Raw genomic sequence first — 22,820 nt, 5'->3', positions numbered from 1 at the left:
AACTTGCAAATGGCCTTTTCCTCCAGGGGGGAGGGAACTCACTTGAACCTCCAGGGCACTTGATGAACTTGTCTCTAGATATAAATGATTTTGTGTTGTTACTAAAACAACTTGTAAAATAGTAAAATAGCTCAAAGAAATGAAAGTCTATAATCAGGAAACCAGAAGGGGTGCAATCTAAACAGGGCAGTGCTTTTTGTTAAAACACAAGTGTTTCTCCACATTGCCATACGATAAAACATATTTTTTTTTTTACTGAGTTTTCCCACTGGTGTGGTTGTAAGTGTTGAAGATCTTACATAGCTGAAGAAGAAAAAAAAAAAGCCTTAGTGAGTTTCTTATAGAAAACAGGAGGCCAAACAGGACATCTGTTTGTTTGTTTGTTAATCCTTACCCGAGGATATTTTCCTATTGATTTTTAGAGAGAGTGGAAGGGAGGGAGGAAGAGAGAGAGAGAAAAAGAAACATGATGTGAGAGAGACACATCGATTGGTTGCCTCCTGCATGACCCCAACCAGGGCCGGGGATTGAACCTACAACCCAGGTACATGCCCTTGATGCCCTTGACTGGGAATCAAATTCAAGACCCTTTGGTCTGTGGGTGGATGCTCTAACCATGGAGCAAAACCAGTCAGGGCCAAAAAAGACATCTTTTAAATCTACTCTTTACATTAGAAAGCATTAACAGAATTCTTACAATAAATACTGGCTTTCTATTGGTCATCATGCAGAAAATTAGGCTGTCCAAAATGCTTACCTCTTTGGTATGCTAATCAACAATATAACTGGGAAATTAACTTCTGTTTGACCCCCAAACTCCAAAATCAATGTTAGTTTTGAAAATGGGTCATAGTGTGGTGTCAAGGGCTGGTCGTCTGAAGCTCTGGTTGTCACTCTCAAGTCATGGGCCTTGGACACATGTCATAAAAAACAATTCCAATCCCAGTGACATCTAACACTTAGTGGGTGTTTACTTGTACCGGGCACTGTTCTAAGGACTGGGTCTGTATTAACTCATTTAACTTCACAATGACCCTGGGTGGTAGCTTCTTCTTAGTTTACAGCTGAGCAAATGAAGAAACAGAAATTTAATTAATTCAATGTACTTACAGCTAGTAAGAGACAGAGCTTTAACCTCAGTTCTATACTTGTGAAAATGGCCCAGGTCATTCAAAAGTCTTATCTACCTCTGAAATATTATGTCATAAAAACAAAGTGAAAACAAAATAAAGATGGAAGAGATCAGATAAAATGGAACCTACTTCTTTAGAAGTTTGTTTTCCAAAACTTGTCTTATAATTCACCATTTCTTATGCCTACGCCTTTATGAATGAGAATAGAAACCAAAGTTGCCAGTTGGCCTGGAATCAATTCAAATTGGACAGAAAGGGAAAGGCACTGGAAGAGAATAAACCATGAGTAACAGGATTTGACCCACCTCTTTCAAAGGTGGTATCTCAGATCTATTCACATGTATACTCAAATCAGATACAAGCTTTCTAAATGTCTCATATCCTGAAAGTATTTTCACTGACCCTTTGAGACTAGTGAAGAAATACCACCATCCAATGATTCACTTTACCAAGAACCAGTAGCAGTTTTAGATAGATCTCTTGATTTCTGAGTCTTCAAAGTTCAGCTATATGTGATCTCACAAATATATGCATAGGACTTTCTCATGACAGGAAAACAGATCATGAAAAATTCAGAATGATGAGGTCAGAGCTACACTGCCCTTCAATAATATTGTTGACTTCAGGGACACCCATTGGCAGGATTAGATCAGGTCTCTGGTTCAGTTAATTAAGAACAATAAAGAAAAGGAGATTCTTAACGTAGCTCCCCAAAATGGAAGCAAAACTCAACAATAAGGCACAACTCCTATCAAGGACTTTTTCCTTCTTTGAGGAGAACTCCTACTGCTTTATTGCAGAAGTTGGAGCTTGTGTTATTTTTCTGCATTTCCTCATGTGGAATGGCCACTTGATCATCAGGTCTTAGTAATATTAAGCTTTGTACAGCTGTTTCACATGAGCTCCGATGTCACACATTTGTAAGGCACACATGCAGTAGTTAATACCCCTCCCTGTTTATCCAAAAGAATGTTTTGCTATTTTTTTAAATCATTTAAAAAATATTGCTTTGAAAGATGCATTTTAGAAAGCAGATGTGGTTTAACTAAATGATGTATAAAGCCAAACATGCACCAGTGACTTCACAAAAATCTCCAATTTTGTTTTTCTGTGATTATAAAGCCAAATTAAAAAAAGGACCTATGTATATAACAGATGTTCAACTTATTTTTAAAATATTTCTGTAACTAAAAGCATAAGTTATATAATTTCTGTATTTTTTTTTATTGTCTGTTTTCCCTCATTCTAAGGAAGTCCTCTTAGAGCAGGTGTTTTCTCTTGTTCTCTGCTCTGTCCCACAGATAGGTTCTGGGTGAACCTTTGTTGAATGAAAGAGCAGACAAGCCCGGCTGGTGTGGCTCAGTGGTTGAACGTCGACCCATGCACCAAGCGGTCACCAGTTTGATTCCTGGTCAGGGCACATGCCCAGGTTGTGGGCCAGATCCCCAGTGGGGGGCATGCAGGAGGAGGCCAATCGATGTTCTCTCTCATCGATGTTTGTATATCTCTCTCCCTTCCTCTCTCTGTAGAATCAAAATAAATTTAAAAAGAAAAAGTAGACAAAATCAACTTTTTAACAGTAAACTTCATACACAGTTGAATATTTCCAGCAGGAATATGCTGTATTATTAATTCCTGAATATACGCAACCATCTAAAATGTTTTAGTAATTAACTTATCTTAATGGAGTCCAGTAGCAAACATGGGGTATCTTATTTTCACAATCTGAAGATTATTTAACATCAACAAAGTTCTATTACTCATTCTTTTTCTGTTTAGCAAAGATAGCAGTCTAGGAAATATATAAAAAATATCATATTGTATTTCTATCATAAGCTTCCAATTACATAAATCCTTGTTACTGGCATCTAAGCAGTGCAATGAGTTTGACAAAAGAAGGAAATGCTAGAATTTACATACATGATAAATATGTCATTTAGGGAATTTATAGTGTGATTTGTTATACTGAGAATAAAATTTAAAATTTGTACTTTCTTCACTTTTACACCATACAAATATCACTCAAAAAACACCACATGTTTCCAAGTTAAGTAAAATGGAAGGTTGGGCCAAGCAATGAGTTTAGGGTTAGATTTATAGGTTTAATCCCCTTGGATATAGTGAGACTAGGATAAATGGATACATCATGCTGAATGACCACTTATCCACCTCTAGAACAGTAAAGCACCCCACTGTTCTTAAACTGGCTATGGGACCCTCAGAGCTCACACATGCAATAAAATGTATATGACATGGACTTAAAAGGGGGTTGCTTTTCCAAACCTGTGATAAGATGTAATTCAAAGTTTGAATGGAAATAAAATTAGTTCTACCAGAATATATAGTCATCTTGTTTGGGGTTTCCCCAGAGGCAAGGAAGGGAATGCCATCAGATTATTTGGAAGGTGAGCCCAGGAAATATTGGCAAAGAAAAGGGAAAGTAAGACAGGGGAGAGAAGAAAGACAGCAAAGAGTACGCTGTCAAGTCACTTCCACTCTGGGCATCTGGAGCTCAGTCCCACTGGGGAACCCTGGGCGACTGTAGAACATGCCTCAGTTCTCCCAAGGGGTAAGGGGACTGGGATGTTCAGTTACCAAATCCCTGTCCATCATTGTTTTAGGGCTGCTATCAGTGACTAAAAATCCTCAGATAAAATGTTGCAAGTGTCCAAGGTAAGCAGCTTTTGGCAACTGCAGTAGTGCCTCCTCATCCACAGTTTTACTTTCCGTGGTTTCAGCTATCTGCAGTCAACCTTGGTCTGCAAATATCAAATGAAAAATTTCAGAAATAAACAATTCATAAGTTTTAAATTATATACCATTCTGAGTATTGTGATGAAATCTCACTCTGTCCAGCTTTGTCCCTTCTTGGATGTGAATCATCCCTTTTTCCAGCATATCCACACTGTAGGCCTTCCATGCTCCTTAGTCACTCTGTAGCTGTCTCAGTTATCACATAGACTATCACAGTGTAACAGTACTTGTGTTCAAGTCATCCTTATTTTACTTTATCCTGGCCCCAAAGTGCAAGAGTGGTGATGTTAGCTATTTGGATATGCCACAGAGAGCCGGAAAGTGCTTCCTTTAAGTGAATAGGTGAGTACAGTATGAAATATTTTAAGAAAGGGAGAGAAACCACATTCACATAACTTTTATTACAGTATATTGTTATAATTGTTCTACTTTATCATTAGTTATTGTTGTTAATCTCTTACTGTGGCTAATTTATAAATTAAGCTTTATTCTAGGTATGTATGGATATGAAAAATCATAGTATATGTAGGGTTCAGTACTATCCACAGTTTCAGGCACCAATTGTGGGTCTTGGAACATCTCCCCTGCGGATAAGAAGGGCTACTTTAATGGAGTATGCCAAAAAGGTATAGGTGAGGTTCTGATAGCATCTGCTACAATAGATTTAGAAAGCTCATCTGAAGAAACTGCCCTTTGATTCTTCAGTGCATTTCACTTTTCTGATGAACACAAAGTGTGCCAGGAAGAACACTGGTAAGGTACCTCATTCCCTCCCCATTTCTATAACTTACCTCTGACATCTCTAGGTTGATTACATGCTGACGGTGGGACTTCTCTGCACCTGTTTTCTTATCTGTATACTGGGAGACCTAGACCACAGGATCACAAGAGTTTCTTCCATCTTAAAATTCTGTTTGATAAAAATGGACCTTGTCTCTTCTGTAATTGAAATGGTCAGTACAGGCTGGCCAGACTGTGCAATAAGGTAGGAGGTAGAATGAAATAGTGTTAGACTCCTCTGGATATAGGAAACAGAAACTTATTCAAACTACAACAAGTTCAAAGTAAATGTATTAGAAGGATCAGGGCCTTTCATAGAGATAGAGAGCAGCAAGTAGATCCTGGCCTTAAAAGGACAGAAGAATCATAAAACTAATTTGAGATATAGAGATAGTGATAATGATAGAGAAACAGAGATAGAGATTTATAGATGTAATTATAGTTATGAAAATAGACATATCAATAGATATATATAGTTATAGAGATAACTGTGGATATATAGAGATACATATAGTAATAGAGAGATATAGACATAACTATAGATATGATACAGTTATAGATACAGATATGGTGATAGAGATAATTATGGATATATAGATATGCATATTGATATAGATATAGTGAATTGTGTTAGATATATAGTTAGCAATGTATAGATACAGACAGACATGAATGTAGTAATAGAGATATAATTATTAATACAGTGATATAGGATTATATATGTAGCTAGATATATAGATATCTATATATGTATATAAATATATAGAGAGATATGGATATCAGTATAGATATGGATATATTTGGGGCCACCCAGTCCTTGAGCATTTGCTCCCTTCTTCCTAACTAGCTTTGCTCCTCCTGCTCCTCCATCAGTCTCCTGCCCTAACTTCTGCTTGGACGCACCTTTGACTTGTCCCACCACAACTTTCCAGCCCCCATCACTGACTGACCATAGACCTAAGTATCCCAATGCCACATTCCTGGAGAGGAACAACACAGCTTGTATATCCACCCTGGTCCAATCAGCTATGGCCAAGGACAGGTGACCTACAGGGTACAAACTTTACTACCTAAGCTCACCACTTTAGTAGGATTGTAGGAACTAGTTTAAATACAGTTGGGGGGATCATAAGACAGCCAAGCACCCCAAAATATGTCTACTTATTACTGCTAAGGACTGATAGAGGCATAGTTCTGTTTTTTGTTGTGTTTTTTTTATCCTCACCAGAGGACATTTTTCCATTTTTTGTTCAGATAGAGCGGGAGGGAGAGAGAGGAAGAGAGAGAGAGAGAAACATCGATGTGAAGGGACACATCGAGTGGCTGCCACCCTCACGACCAACCAGGGCCGGGGACAAACTGCAACCGAGGTACGTGCCCCTAGCGGGAACCAAACCCGGGTCTCTCTGTACCGCAGGTCGACGCTCCAACCGCTGAGCCAAACCGGCCAGGGCAGAGGCATAGTTCTGTACTTAAAGAGGGTCAGATGCTTGGGCTGCCAGTGATTCAAGGAAGGTGTTTAAAAGTAGCAGCAAAGTAATACCAAAAGGTGTAAATACCTACAATAAAAGCAGAAAGGGTCGACCCAGACAGGATAAGAGGCTATGAGGTCCAGAGAATTTCTAAGACATACAGCTTGGGGTGCCATATCCCACCTCCTTCCCCAAGAAAGCTCCTGCCTATCAGAAGCAGACCTTGAGACATAAATATGAATGAAAATAGTTTATTTACAGGTGATTCTAGGAAACAGTGGTTAGCACCACTGGCTACTGAGAGGGACATAATTTCTAAACTGTTCCACTTTCAAGTCCCAATTTCAAGTCCTGAAGGAGGGTGCCTCCAACTGGGCAATCTTAGCCGGTAGGAGTCCAAGCTCTAGCTGCCAGGTGTCATGGAGAGCAAGATTTTGACCATTTGTTTTGCCCAAACCTAGTTTCTCAGCCTCAGCATTATTCACATTTGGGGCCAGATAATTCTTTGTGGTAGGGTTCCCCTGTGCATTGTAGGATATTGAGGAGCGTCTCTGGATTCTGTTGTGTAATAGTCAGTGCAGCTTAATTGCAATAGCAAACAACCTCACAACTTCAGTGACTTAACACAATAAAAGCTTCTTTCTCACTCATGCAGCAGTCCAAGGAATTTGTGCAGCTTTTCTCCAAGCAATGGCGTGGAGATCCCAGTTCCTTCCACCTTGTTTATGGGTGTGCTATCCCTGAAGTTATCCTCAGTCCTCCTTGGCATCTTGTTCAAAAGAAGAGTCTGGGGGGATGATACCATGGGGTGTTAGGGGACCAGGCATGGACATAGTGTTCTTCACTTCTGGCTTATTCCATTGGTCCAAACCCCATATAAATATCTGGGGTCTAGGAAATACAGTCTGAGCTAGACTATTGTAGAAAGAAAAATATCCTTGGTGTGCATCGAGCCACTCCCTGCTACATCTTGTTCACAAGCTGGATCCTAACCAGCAGTGCATATATGGATGGAAATGCCACCTGAGAGACAGAGGCCTGGAGAAAAAGAGTGAAAGGACTGAGACACCCTATAGATGGTAGCCTGGGGTTACGAAACGCTAAGAAGGTACAGGTTTGGGGAAGTACAGAAATTTGAGTAGAAAATATATATCGTAATTTCCACGTGATTTTTATTTCTGTCTCATCCATTCAATGACTACTCATTCACTCATTCATCGAGTCATTCATTTATCAAGTACTTACTCTGCACCAACGTGTTGGGCATTAGGGATAGAAGGGTGAGCAAAGAGACACTGTCCCAGCTTTCATGGAGATTTTATATGAACGTTTAAAATATGTCTATGAGGTAGATATTATTACCTCCTATTTTAAAGATGAGGAAACTGAGGCACAGAGAGGCTAAACAACTTGCCCACAGTCACCCAGTCCAAGATCACAATGCTGTCTGGCTCTAGCATCCAAGCTCTGGATTATTCCCTCTCTCTCCACTTACTGTGCAGATTCTCTTCGTCTCCATCATCCCTGTAGCTACCTTTGTGCAGTGAAGATCCATTTGTCTGGACTATTACAGTAGCCTCTTGAGCCTCTGATTCTGGTCTTCAATTCATTCTCTATTCAGAAGCCTCAGTGCTCTCAAACTCACATATGATCATGTATTTTGTCACTACTCTTCTTAAAGTCCCCCAGTGGCTCCCATAGGACAAAGCTCCCCATTTTGTCAAGCCAGTGCTTCTCAACAGGCTGGTACCACCCATGAGGGTGTCTTGGAAATGTGTGGTGGGTTTTTAGGTAGTCATAATGACAGGGCACACAAATGTTAGTTAACGCTAGACATCTGAATGTTCTATCACTGACCCCTGGCACCAAGTGGGTAATAAAGAAATTCATGTATATGTGTACAAGGTCTCACAGAGTGTGTGGAATCTGAGCAAGAAGCAAAGCAGGATGGATCTTAGCTACAATGGAAGAAAATGGTCATTCACTTATTTATCCATCTATTTATTTATTGGATCAAAATTTCTTATTTGCTAAAATAACCCAACTTTGTGATTTCAAATACAGTCTTTGGGTCACAGTTAATTTTTCCCCATTTTCCTGCTAGAAAAAAATGTTAGAATCACAGAACTTTGGAGAAAGAGACTTAAGGATCCAGAATCTTTTCAAAGCATGGTATAAATGTAGAAAGGGAGGCCCAAAGAGGTGAAGTGCTTGCCCAAGTTGAGGAAATTAGTTGGTAGAACCCTGAAATGAATCCAGATTCTCCTTGTTTCCAGTCTGGGCTCTTGTTACCAAATAGTGCTGCCTCACTCAAAAGTAGCAGAGCTGTGGGTCAGAACACTGTGGTTTGGGGCAAGTTGTTATCTGCACAAATACAATCTGGAAGATTTTCTATTTTCTAAAAATTGTTTCATAAAACAATTCATGAAAGTAGGGATAAAATAGGGACAATCACTTATATGTATAGAACACAAATAGTTTATCATCTTCCTTCCTTGTTTCCACAGCACCCTGAAGTACTTCTGTTACCACTTATGCATTAATTCTAATAATATATTTACATTTCTGTCACTCAGGGTAAGGGATTATGTCTTATTCATCTTTATATTCCAGTCAAACACAGTGTTCAGTTCATGGATATAACAAATGTTTGCTAAAGGAATAAATCAGTGTAAACCATGGTTGAGAACTTTTTTAAAATAGGTATATATGTAAAAAAGTTAGGAAAGAAAAAAAGAGTTTTGTTTTAGAAAGTTTTGCTATATTTGTTCTTTAAAAAGAGGGCTCAAAAATGTAGTTCCAATGTTATGGTCCACGGAATGTTTTTCAACCAAACTTTCCCAAATTAAGTTGGAGTGACTTTGAGTAAAAGCCTTTATTTTTAAGGCCTGTCTAAACTGAGTTGCCTGGGTTTAGTTCTCACAAATCATTATATAGGCTTTATGTTAGAAAAAATAAATAGACAAGCCTTGCAGGGGTATGCCAAGTTATTATTACATTCGATTGTGAACAGGAAACTAGCAAAGGATATTTACAGACAGAACAGGAAGAAAGTATACAGAATGAACTCAAGCCATACCTACTCCCAACAGAGACAAAAAGAAAAGTCCCTGATGATTGAGTGCCTTAAATTGGAAACTTAAGAATTTGGTAAAAGTCAAGGGAGCTAACATTCAGGCAATGAAAGTTCATTCACGGCAAGGGAATTTTTCTATATAATAGTGACATTTAAAGGGTCGTAGCCTCCCTTAAAAATCAGATGAAAGCCATGTTGTTTCTCACAAGAACATCTCACAAGAACATACTTCCCTACATATAAATTGTTATTCGCTATTTCTGGTGGTGAGCTTACTCCACCCCACCACCACCAGGTTATGAATCTGCTATGAAGAATGAAATCTGGTGGCAAAATTGATCTTCAGTGAGGTCTAACTTCAAAATTCGTGTTCTTTCTATTACATTGATAGATGACCTTAGATGAGACTGTTAACTGCTTTATATGTCACATTCCTCATCTGTAAAATGGTATAATAATACCTATCTTACAAGTGTTCTCAAGAGTAAATACACTCTATAAAATGTCTAACCTGTAGTAATCATTCACAAATATCAAGTTCTCTTTCTTCCTCAAGGAGAAAGTTGAGTTCTAAGAGCTGGCAAAATCTGAGGGGGAAATAAATTAAGATGTCATTTTTTTCTCTTTCAATTTCACCTTAATGATTCTCTCCAAGAAGTGAGACACATTATGTTAAAGAAGACAAGACATTCTAAAAACTATGTGTTAGTTGTCCAGCCCAAGTCATCAGGGGGAAAAAAATAGAAACAAGAATTGTCTAATAGACACATTTCCAGCAAGTAGTCCCTACTGCCTATCACAAGGCCTGACACTCTGTGGGTTCTAGTTAAATGTTTGAGCAACAGTGAAGGGAGAGGACAAAGCGAGAAGGAAGGAGGGAGGGGAAGGAGGAAGGGAAGGAAGACTGAACGTAGTTGGGATTTTGCTTCTACCATAGAGCTCCAAGAACAGGGTCCTTGACAGGCACAGAACAAAGAAAAAACAGTTTATATCTCAAGATACACCTTCCCATACAGAATGTAGCAGTGTCTGCATTGAGAGTCTTACACTTCCTTGACTCCTTTTGTGGAATGAGAGGGACTGGAAAGAAACAGACTGGGAAAAACACATCAATTTCTAGAACATATTGCTGGTCCACAATAAACGTAGAAGATGAAAAAGAAGTGCCATTATCTTCCTCCATAGGAATGCTGGAGAAAACATCATGAAGTTTGAGGGAGAGGACTATATGATGGAAACAGAGAGATGAACTCATCCTGTGTGTGACCTTGGGCAAGGCAGTTTACACGCTGGGCCTAAGTTTTTCCATCTGTAAGATGTAGGAGTTAGTCAAGATCAATGGTTCTCAATCTTGGCTCTCCATGAATACTACCCGAGGAGTTTCAAAATGTCCCCACACCCAAGCCATAGTCCAAACATTAGACTCTCTTGAGGTAGGGCCCAGGCATCAGTAGTTTCACAGCTTCCCACTGTGCAGCTGAACTTGAGAACTGCTGGGCTAGGTGATCTCTAGACCTTCACTACCCTAAGAGGTTCTCAGACAAGCAGCATGGCCATCACTTGCGTTTTTTTGTTTGTTGGTTTGTTTGTTTTTTAGTAATCACGACTCAGACCTCATTCCAGACCTACATAATCAGAACTTCCATTTTAACATGACTCCCCCACCCCAGGTAATTTGTATTGAAATTGAAAACTCTGGCTGAGATACTCTTCCACCCAGCTCTTTCATCTGACACTGGTTTGCTTCTGGTGCTATTTCAATATAAGTTTTGGATCTCAGCGTCGGGCACATCGTAAGTGTTAAAAGTTTTATATGTGTGTTATGTATATATATTCAGAATGCACAAAAATATCCCATCGCACCTGTTCTATGCAGGGGGCTAAGTGGAAATAGATTAGGAGAACAAATGTAGCCCTGTAAAAGGTGTGGATGATTTTATGAGATTCTGATCAAAGATTGTTTTTCCTCTGTAGAATGGAGTAGGGCCCCCTAAAGAGCAGTTCCCTTCAAAGTCAGCAGCACCAAGGTGATTACTAAAAACACCTGCCTCTGGGTGGCAATTTGTATCCAACCTGACAAGATGTCATTTCCAGGTTCCTTCACTGTTCCTCACAGTACCTGATGGCACTTTTGTCCCCCAGGAACTAATAGGTGGGTTGGCTGAGGAGTGGTTGACCTCCTCTGGAAGTTTCCTGTCGTAATGTTCATCTCTTCCTTTAACACTACAGAAGGGACATTGGCTCTGGGGAAAAAAAAAAAAAAAACATAACAAAGAGTAGAAACAGCATCAAAATACTGAAAATTAGAATGTGACATAAATGTTATTCAAGATGCTACTCTAATCCTTTATAACTTTGGGCTAAGAGCACATTTTAAGCTAATCATGTTTTATTAGGACTTGTAAAAAAATAGTGGTGTATTTGGAGGAGGGGGTAATTTGGAGCTGACTATTTAGGAATAGTTGGCATAGGCACAATCATAATTTTCAATTCAATTGCTGAGCATTAGGTAGCAGCAATGTGATGCCCTGCTCATCTCCTCCCAGGCTGGGCAGCAATGGTAGCATGTCAGCAGTAAGCATCTGTGGGATTTTCTCTGCCCTCAGCATAGCAGGCAGAAGTCCTAGGATCTGTACTCTGGTGGAAGCCTTCAGGCAATGACTGAATGAAGATGGTGTCTAAATACCCAGGCTCTCTGGCCTTTCAGGTGAGACCAGGTGGAGACACAAGTTCTAGGCTGATTCTGGGAGGTGCCCAGCAGCATGAAGCTTCAGTTGCCCCAGTAATACCTTGATACACACCTGCTATTGTTTACCTTCCCCCCTGCCCTGGATTCATTCCTTCTCCCCCCCGCCAGGGCTCTCTGCTCCTCTAGAACAAACCACCACTCCAATCCCTCAGGGTCTGCTTGTGGGCAAAGCCACACCAAGATGAATTTTATATTCCATCTGCTTTAGGTGGCAAGCACATTGTTGGCTATGAACATCTCAATGGCCTAACTGGTTACTAATCAGAAATATTGAATCCATTAGGATGCCTTCAACCATAAAACTGAAAATTCGTCCTCATCTTCTCTTGTCACATTTCATTGACTAGAATCATTGGCACTAATTCAATACCAATAGGAATCCCCAATTTGGGGTGCAGTGAAGAAGGAAACTTTATTCAGTGCAAAACAGCTCAATTGTGATATAGAACAGTTGTGGAACAGCTCAATTGTGAAACAGCAAAATTGTGAGGCAGCCCTGGGGCCAGGCCCCTTTCCCACTAGACAGCTCTGCTCAATGCTCTGCTCTGCTCCCTGCCAGAAAGACATCTTGAGTGTTTCAGCTCAGCCAGGGAGAGGCAGTCTTCAGTCTTGCTGGAAAGGGAAAGTGCCTTCCCAAGCCACGGGGGAGCTGGCTTACATGGAGAGGAGCCTCTGCCCCTGGCCCCTGATTGGTCCATCTATGAGACTCCAAATTCTCTTGGTTTGATTGGTCCAAAAGGCACTATCTTGATTGATCAGAATACAGCCACTCTGATTGGCCAGAGCTGCACAGCTCTGATTGGATGTGGAAATAGAACTATAGTCCTATTGGTTGAAATAGAACTACAGGAGCTCCTTTATAAGGGCTGGCTCAGCTGGAAGAAACACAGTGCAGGTAGGCGGTTCAGGGCAGGCTTCTCCCTGAAGCTCGGTTTGTGTTAGAGGCCCTTGTTTAGAAATTGCTGCTAGGATCTTTTTTTCTTTCTTTCTTCAAATTTGAGCCCATTTAGCCACCTGAAACCCTTGTTAGTAGGTGTCTTTTTTCCCCTCAGGGTTCACAAACCCATTATAAAAGCAAGAATGAAGCTTATAACCAAGACAAATCTCCTCTCTCTCCATATTCTTCTTTATTTTATTTCTAACACCAGGTCACAGACGTTTCAGCTACAGCTTGTGTAACAAATCATCACAAGCAGTTTGGCTGGCACTGCTGACCTTAGTTGATATACACTAGGCTTGACTAAGAAGTTTTGCTCTAAGCTACGGGTCTGCAAAGTGGTCAGGCAGCTCTGTTCCACCTGTTTCTCATTCTCCTTGAGCTATGAGGCTAGCTAAGGCATGCTCCTCTCGTGGCCAGGATAGAGGGTCGGGTGTTTTAAGGCCTAGGCTTGGAACTGACCTTTATGCCACTGGTCAAAGCAAATCACACAGTCAAGTCCAAAGCCAAAGTGTGGGACCTTAGGCTCTGCTCACCATGAAGACAAAGTATGTATGCAGGGAGAGTTGAAGGAGGGAGAAATCATTCATTCTGCTATAAAAAGTTGTCAGAACAAACATATTAAGTACCCAAGGGATAGCATTTGTGTTTCTGCCATTCATTCCTGCACTGGTTACTATATTACTGTAACATCTGGTGGTCCCATGTAAGTATGCTGTCGTAAATGAGTATGGCAGGTCACTTGACAAAGGAAGGGGCTGCACAGTACTTGACTTTCCAGCTCTAGCAGCCTATGGTTTTCAGTTTGTGGAGAAAACTCAGCAAAATGTGAAAATCTAAATAGACATAGGATAGAAGTGTCATTCTGAACCGGCATTCTTGGTTCCTGCTTTAACTTTTTAATCAAATTCTTAAGTCCTCCAGCACAGGTATCACTGAAAGCTGCCCCATGTCTGAGATAGATGGCGATACAACTAGAGTGGAGTGAATTGAGTCTGGGGTAAGTTTCTCGGTGAACACAGGGAGGAGGATGCGCGGGTGGTGCTGGAGGCGGGTCCCAGCCAGATGTGCATGGTCCGCCCCGCCCTCCCTCGCGCACCGACCCCGCTTCACCCACAGAGGAGCCGCGGAGGTCTGTCCAGGGCGCCCCTACCTCTCCAGAGGCTGCGACTGCCCCCTGCCACAGGTCCGGCCTCCCTCTACCCGACAGGATCGTGCAGGGGAGGAGCAAAGGCCCGGAGCAGCCCAGGAGAGAGGAGGCTGCGGGGGCCGCTACGCCCCCGTCCCGCGCCCTCCCAGGGGGCAGGAGGAGGAGCGGCAGGCGACAGCGGCAGAAGGAGGCCCTGCTCGAAGATGCTGTCGCCCTGGGCCCTTGTGCTCCCCCTGCTGCTCCCTTGGGTGGCAGGTGGATTAGAGAATGCGGCCAGGTGAGTGGCTGGCGATCGTCCCGGCCTGAGCTCTCCACAGGGCTCCAACTCTTTGTCCCAGTCCCTCCGGCCACCCCAGCGGGTGTGTGCCTGCTAAGACGGAATTTAACAAGGATGCCAGTTCCTGAGTGCCCACGGGCTTCGCTCCAGCTCCCTTTGCATCTGCAGCACCCCACCTGATCATGTCCGGTGGGAAGGAGAGAGGCTCTGCGCGCAGCCCTGTGGGTGCGTTCTGGTTTAGTAGTCTGCAGACATCTGCTGTAGGACCAAGTGTGTGAGGGTCTCTCTGTGGGTGGGTAGGTGGGTGGGTTCTGTGCCTGTGCAATTTTGTGTTTTCCATGCTCTCCAAACAGTGCCAATGGATTGGCAGTCGATAGTTTTGCTCGGGAAGCAGGGACAGAAACTGGGGAGGATACAGACTAAGCGCTTATCATTTGTGGGCTGAGCCCGCCATGAAGGGGGTTCCTCTACTCAGTGGCTTTCTCATTAGGGTTGATGAACGGGAAAGAAAGATCATGGTTGTTGGATGAAATCGACTCATTTTTCTTGCTGTGGCAGTTCAGAATCCGAAGCTGTTTCTTTACTACCCATAAGTTTTTCTAAGTCCCGAAACTCATTTTTTTTGCAGAGATCAGCAAAGCCACTTAGGAAATACACACTTATATAGTGCTCCCTGTAGGCCTGGCACTGTTCGAAACACCTTAGGACTATTTTAACCCATTTAAAACCCCCTAACTGCCCTGTGTGTAACGTGCTATTATTATCATCCCCCTGCTGTAGAGGAGAAAAATGAGACACAGACAGGGGATAAATGCACAAGGAGGCAGCCAGTAAGTGATGGCCCCGCATTCAAACCCAGGCAGTCTGGCCCAGCGTCACCGGTCATTAGGGCAGCCTTTTGGGAACCACTCACTGGAAAAGGTTTTGGGCTCCGGGGCTGTGATGTCTTGTATTCTGAGGTGCCTGCTAGAGCAAGGCTTCTCTACTGTGGCACTATTGACCTTTGGGGCTGGGCTGGGCTGGGCTGGACAATTGTTGGGGGGTGGGGAGGCTGTTCTGTGCATTGTGGGATTTTGAGCTGCAGCATCTGTGGCGCCTCTACACACCAAATGCCTGTAGCAACCTCCCCATGTTGTGACAACCAAATTATGTCCCCAGACATTGTCCAAGATACGGGAGGGGGGGAGTGGAGAGAACATGCAGAATCGCCTTCAGCTAAGTGAGAATCACTTTGCTATTGAGTTTTAAGTGGACAGTTCCTGGGCAGAGCAGGGTAAGAGCCTTGCTTTGGCACAGGCTTCTTTAAGGTGAGCCTTTCTGTGTTTGACTTGTAGGAAAAAAGCTTTCACCAGAGTCCACCACGGTATTAAGGGATTTTGAAGGTCAAAGAGAACAAGCCTCAACTCAGGTTCTTTAAATGTGTGGTCACAAGTTTCGATTTCCTTTTCGTGATAAAAATATGAACAGATGCCATTTGTTCATAATCACATTGTCCTCAAACTGCAGCGGTTCTTGTATTGCTAAACGGCCCACTTAAGAGACCAAGTGCTCTTTGGAGGTAAGATTAACAACCAGCAAATAAACCTCCAGGAGCATCACTCAAAGTGCCACCAAATTAAATGAAGAGACCCCAAATAAGCCAAAGAATATGAAAATGGAGAATCCATGTCAGGATTCTGCAGTTTTCAAGATGTGAAACTCAGTTCCTCTACACTGTATCAGGTTCACCACCGGGTGTGTTTATTGTCTCCTCAACATACTTGGAAATGTCAAGTGGTCAGCGCTTCAGGAATTGCTGGGAACCGAGTTTAATCAACTCCAGACTCCAAGGTACAGGGATACACAAAAAGAGAATGGTAGGCATTCACTGCATAAAAGTATGTCTACTGATTATTTTCTAAGGTTTTACAAGATATAGCATAAAATGCCCCTGCTATCGAGCAATTTCTAGTATAATCACCAGGTTTGTTTGTTTTTTTTTAATTGAAAAACTGCACCATAATTTTAGTGACCTGGAAAATTATATGCCTCTTAAATGGTGCTTAGCACATAGTAGACAATTAACACTCATCAAATAAATGAATTATTAGCAACATGTATATCTGTAGACTTAAGCATCAGTGTTTGATTTGCCCAGCTTTTGCCCTTTGGGTATTGGGACAATTTATATGCTCTAGACATGCTTTGTATATTCCTAGCTCTCCCACAATCCCCTGCTTCCCCCACAATCCTATTCATTTCCATAATCACATAATCCAATTTCCTCCAATAGTCCTGTTTCTCCCATAATCCCATTCTCTCCCATACTACTCTGCTGCTCTCATAATCCCATTCTTCCCCATAATCCTATTCCATCCCACAGGTTCCTGATTTTCCCATAATCTCATTCTCTACCATAGTTCCCTGCTTCTCCCACAATCCCATTCTCTCCCACAGTTCCCTGCTTCTCCCATAATCCCATTCTCTCCCATAGTCCTCAGCTTCCCCCTCAATTCTCCATTATTTCCTGTAATTATGTTTTCCCCATAGTCCCATTCCCTCTCATAGTTCTTGCTTCTCCCACAATTCTTCATTCTCCCTCATAATCTCATTCTCTCATATAATTCCCTATTTCTCCCAATAATCCAATTCTTTCACAGAATCCTATTTCTTTCCATAGTTTTCTACTTCTCCCATAATCCTTTTCTCTCACATATTTCTTTGCTTCTCCAATAATCTTTCTCTCCCATAGTTCCCTGCTTCTTCCCTAATTCTATTCTCTCCCATAGTTCTCTACTTCTCCTATAATCTCATTCTCTCATATAATTCCTTGCTTCTTCCATAATTCTCCATTCTTTCCTGTACTTACTTGCTTCTCCCATAATCCTATTCTCTCCCATCATTCTCTGATTCTCCCATAGTTCTCTGATTCTCCCATAATCCCATTCTTTCCCATAACTCCCTGCCTCTCCCACAAGTCTTCATTCTCCCCTATAATTCCCTGCTTCTCTCATAATTCTCCATTTTCATAATCCCCTTCTTTCACTTAGGTCTCTGCTTCTCCCATAATACCTTTGCATCCCAAGCTCTGTTTCACTAATCATTTTGCATGGATTACATGTTTAAATTATAATGTTGTATATATTAGATAAAATATATTACTATAATTGTCCCTGGCCAGTTTGGCTTAGCAGTTAGAGCATTGGCTGGAGGACCAAGGCGTCTCTGATTCCATTCCCATCAAGGGCATGTACCTTGGTTGCAGATTGTCCTTGGCCCTGGTAGGGGTCGTGTGGGAGGCAACCAATCAATGTGTCTCTCTCACATTGCTGTTTCTCTCTCTCTCTCCCTCACACTGTATCTGAAGGTAAATAGAAAAACAAAAACAAAAAAAACATCCTTGGGTGAGGATTGAAAATATATCTATATATCTATATTTATATCTATATCTATATGTGTGTGTGTGTGTGTGTGTGTATAACTAAAATTTATTTCATCCCTTTTATATTTTTAAAAATGTGGCTACTAAAAAATTTTAAATGCCATATGTGGCCATTATATTTCTATTGGACAGTGTCAGCCTAGAACATTTATTGATCTGAAATCTAGTACCTAAGTCTGGCATCTTTTTAGCTTGGGAAGGTAAGATAAATGTTATTAACTTTGCTATACTTGAGATAGTTTATTGTGGTTGTCTGGAATCAAATTCACATTATCACCAATGATCCTGTTAGCTTGACTCTGCCCAACATAATTGAGTGATGTGTGTAGAATAAGTGGGAAGTCCTGATGCTCCACCCTCCCAACATTACCACCTTCCTCTTTAAGTTTACATTCTCTCAGAAGCAGACCCAGACCAGAATTTGAATGTGCCTGGTTTACTTGGGAGCTGGCCCCAGAAAATTCTAATAGGGAAACCAGGAAGTGGAACAGAGAAGGGAAAGAAGTGAAGTTAGCACTGTGATTTAATCCTACTGAGGAATTCTAGGAAGTTGCAGTGCCTTCTATGTTCTAATCTCAGAAATTACCCTCCATCATTTCCACCATGTGCCCTTTGTCAGAAGCCAGTCAGTAAGTCCAGCCCCACATAAAGGGAGGGAAATTAAGCTTTATTTTTGAAAAGAGAAATATCAAAGAATTTCTGGATGTATTTTAAAACCAACACACCACACATGCTGATTTTCCTCCTCCCACACTGGTTACACCTTCTCAACCTCTCCTACCAAACTCCATTTCCAGAGATTAATCTCTTCCCTATGTTCTCTGTATGGGTACCCTATCCAGTCCTACTGCTTTCAATACATACATATGCAGATCATGCAAAATAGGAATCTCAAGCCCCAGGGTCTCACTGAGCTTAGCACCCCTAAAACTGAATTCTTGATCAGCTCTTCAGAACTCACTGACTCCAATCTCACCCCTTCTCCCTATCCCAGAATAAACAGCATCCAAACTGGTTCAAGCCAAAAATCTAGGCATCATTCCTAACAACTTGCTCTTCCCTCCCCACTTGTATTCAATCTGGTGCTAAATCCTATTACCCACCATGTCTCAAGTCCATCTCCTTTCCCTTCTGCCTCCCCCTCCCAGCCACATTACCATCGTCTCACTTGAACACCCACAATAGCTTCCCTTTGCTTCTTCTTTTGCCTCTCTAGTCCACAACCCAAAGTGTTGCTCTTAAAATTTAAATCAGATCATGTCAGCTCTCTCCTTAAAACCTTTCAGTGACTTTCCATTGGATTAAGAATAAAACTTATTCTATTTAAAATGGAACAAAAGGGCCTGCTTGGTCTATCCTTTGTCTACTTCTCTAATTCCATTTTATGTCATTTTCTCCCTCATGTACACTGTGAATGAATGAATGTGATAGAAAATAAATGTAGCTGTCTTGATAGCGCTGGCTTTCTTTTTTTTTTTTTTATCCTCACCTGAGGACATTTTTGCATTTATCTTTAGATAGAGCGAGAGGGAGAGAAAAAGGTAGAGAGAGAGAGAGAAACATCGATGTGAGAGAGACACATCAACTGTTTGCCACCTATACAATCTCAACAGGGGCCGGGGACAAACCGCAACTGAGGTATGTGCATTTAGCGGGAACCAAAACTGGGATTCTCTGGTCTGCAGGCTGATGCTCTAACCACTGAGTCAAATGGGCCAGAGCAACACTGGCTTTTTTTTAAAATTATTTTTATTAATTTGTTTTTGTTACAGATGTTTCTCCTTTTTCCCCCATTGACACACGTCTCCCCATCCCGTCTGCCCCTTCCCCTGCTTTGTTGTCTATGTTCATTGGTTATGCATACATGCATATAAGTTCTGTGGTGTATCTCTCCCCCACAACCTCCGCTCTTCTGGGGTTTGTCAGTCTGTACCCTACCTCTATGTCCCTGGGTCAGTTTTGTTCATCAGTTTGTTTAATTCATTATATTCCACAAATAAGTGAGATCATGTGATATTTGTCTTTCTCTGCTTGGCTTGTTTCGCTTAGTATAATACTTTCCAGGTCCCTCCATATCATCTCAAATGATAAGAGATCTTTCTTTCTTATAGCTGCATAGTATTCTATTGTGTACATGTACCACAGATTTCTTATCCACTCATTTACTGATGGACATTTGGGTTGTTTTCAGATCTTAGCTATGGTAAATAGTGCTGCTATGAACATAGGGGTACATATATTCTTTCCAATTGGTGTTTCAGGATTCTTAGGGTATATTCCTAGAAGTAGAATCACTGGGTCAAATGGCAGTTCAATTTTTAAATTTTTGAAGTAACACCATAGTGTTTTCTATAATGGCTGCACCAGTCTGCATTTGTACCAGCAATGTACTAGAGTCCCCTTTTCTTCACACCCTCACCAACTCTTGTTTAATCATTTGTTGATGGTGGCCCTTCTGACAGGGGTGAAGTGATACCTCGTAGTTGTTTTAATTTGCATCTCTATGATGATTAGTGATGTTGAGCATTTCTTCATATGTCTCTTGGCCACTTGTATGTCCCGTTTGGAGAGGTGTCTATTTGGGTCCTCTGCCCATTTTTTAATTGGGTTCTTTGTCTTCCTTTTGTTGAGTTGTATGAGTATCCTATATATTTTGGAAATGAATCCCTTATTTGATGTATCCTTGGCAATTATGGTCTCCCATATGTGGGGTTCCTTTTCCATTTTGATGATTGTTTCTTTTGCTGTGCAGAAGCTTTTGAGTTTGATGTAGTCCCATGTGTTCATTTTTTCCTTTGTTTCTCTTGCCTTAGGTGGTGTATCAGTGAAAATTCTGCATATGATGTCTGAAATTTTGTTGCCTACATTTTGTTCTACAATTATTATGGATTCATGAGTTACATTTAAGTCTTTTATCTATTTTGAGTTTATTCTTGTGTATGGTGTAAATTGGTGTTCTTGCTTCATTTTTTGCAAGTAGCTCTCCAATTTTCCCAACACCATTTATTGAAGAAAAGAGACTATCTTGATTCCACTGTATGCTCTTGCCACCTTTGTCAAATATTAATTGAGCACATTGTCTTGGGTCAATTTGTGGGTTCTCTGTTCTGTTCCATTGATCTATCTGCCTGTTCTTGTGCCAGTACCAGGCTGTTTTGATTATAGTGGCTTTGCAGTATAACCTGATATCAGGTAATGTGATCCTTCCTACTTTGTCCTTTTTTTTTTTTTTTTTTTCCAAGATTGCTGTGGCTATTCAGGGTCTTTTTTGGTTCCATATAAACTTTTGGAGTGTTTTTTCTAGTTCTGTGAAATATGTCGTTGGTATTTTGATGGGGATTGCATTGAATCTATAGATTGCTTTGGGTAGTATGGACATTTTAATGATGTTAATTCGTCTAATCTATAAACAAGGTATGTGCTTCCGCTTTTTTATATCTTCCGCTATTTCTTTTCTCAATGACCTATAATTTTCTGTGAAGAGGTCCTTTATTTCTTTGGTTAAGTTTATTCCTAGGTATGTTAATTGTTTTGCTGGGATTATTTTTTTAGTTTATCTTTCTATGAGTACATCACTGGTGTATAAGAACGCCATTGATTTCTTGACATTAATTTTGTATCCTGCTACTTTGCCAAATTCATTTATTAACTCTAGTAGATTTTTTATGGAGTCTTTAGGGTTTTCTATGTACAATATTATGTCATCTACAAATAATGACAGTTTTCACTTCCTCCTTTCCCTTTTGGATCCCTTTTATTTTATTCTTCCTGTCTAATTGCTGTGGCAAAGACTTCCAGTACTATGTTAAATAAGAGTCACGAAAGTGGGCATCTCTGTCTTATTCCTGTTCTTAAGGGGAATGCTTTTAGTTTTTTCCCATTGAGTATGATGTTGGCTGTAGGTTTTTCATATATGGTCTTTATTATGTTGAGATATAATCCCTCTATTCCCACATTGCTGAGCGTTTTTATCAGAAATGGTTGCTGGATTTTGTCTAATGCCTTTTCAGCATCTATTGATATGATCATATGATTTTTATCTTTCATTCTGTTTATGTGGTGTATCACATTTATTGATTTGTGAATATTATACTATCCTCGCATCCCTGGGATGAATCCCATTTGGTCATGGTGAATAATTTTTTTGATGTATTGCTGGATCCGATTTGCTAATATTTTGTTAAGGATTTTGGCATCTGGGTTCATCAGGGATATTGGCCTGTAGTTTTCTTTCTTTGTAGTGTCTTTATCCGGTTTTGGAATTAGGATTATGCTGGTCTCATAAAATGGGTTTGGAAGTGTTCCATCTTCCTGGATTTTTTGGAATAGTTTGAGGAGAATGGGTATTGGATCTTCTTTGAATGTTCTATAAAATGCCCCTGTGAAACCATTAGGGCCTGGGCTTTTGTTTGCTGGGAGTTTCTTAATTACATCTTCAATTTCCTTTGTTGTTACTGGTTTGTTCAAGTTTTTTATTTCTTCTTGGTTTGGGGAGGCTGTGTGTTTCTAGAAATTTGTCCATTTCTCCTAGATTGTCCAACTGGTCGATGTATAATTGTTCGTAGTATGTTTCGATGATCCTTTGTATTTCTGTGGGGTCAGTTTTTACTTCTCCTCTTTCGTTTCTGATTTTATTTATTTGGTTTATCTCTTTTTGTTTCTTGGTGAGTCTAGCTAAAGGTCCATAGGTCTTGTTTATCTTTTCAAAGAACCAGCTTTTTGTTTCATTGATCTTTTGAAATTTTTTTTTTTTTTTGTCTCTATGTCATTTATTTCTGCTCTGACCTTTACTATTTCTGTCCTCCTACTAGCTCTGGGTTTTTCTTTTTGTTTACATTTTAGTTCTTTAAGTTGTAGGGTTAGAAGGTCAATTAGGAATTTTTCTTGTTTCTTGCGGTAAGCCTGTAGTGTTATGAATTTCCCTCTCAGAACTGCTTTCGCTGCATCCCATAGATTATGTGTTGTTTTGTGTTCATTTTCATTGGTTTCCATGAAGCTTTTAATTTCTTCTTTGTCCTCATTAGTAACACATTCATTGTTTAATACATGCTATTTAGCCTCCAAGTATTTG

The 22,820-nt window shown here is 40.7% G+C and overlaps 1 protein-coding gene across 1 annotated transcript in view; it reads left to right on the top strand.

Moving 5' to 3' along the window:
* Window positions 1-14,254: 14,254 nt before the first annotated feature.
* The window catches only part of EGFL6 (EGF like domain multiple 6), a 57,875-nt gene continuing 49,309 nt past the window's right edge, over window positions 14,255-22,820 (top strand). The window contains exon 1 of the mRNA XM_036270189.1: window positions 14,255-14,328. Coding sequence (XP_036126082.1) covers window positions 14,255-14,328 — 74 coding nt within the window. The remainder of the gene's footprint in view (window positions 14,329-22,820) is intronic.

Source organism: Molossus molossus, unplaced genomic scaffold (assembly GCF_014108415.1).
Source record: "Molossus molossus isolate mMolMol1 unplaced genomic scaffold, mMolMol1.p scaffold_m16_p_2, whole genome shotgun sequence".
Classification (NCBI taxonomy): Eukaryota; Metazoa; Chordata; class Mammalia; order Chiroptera; family Molossidae; genus Molossus; species Molossus molossus.
This window is presented reverse-complemented; position numbering and strand designations above follow the sequence as displayed.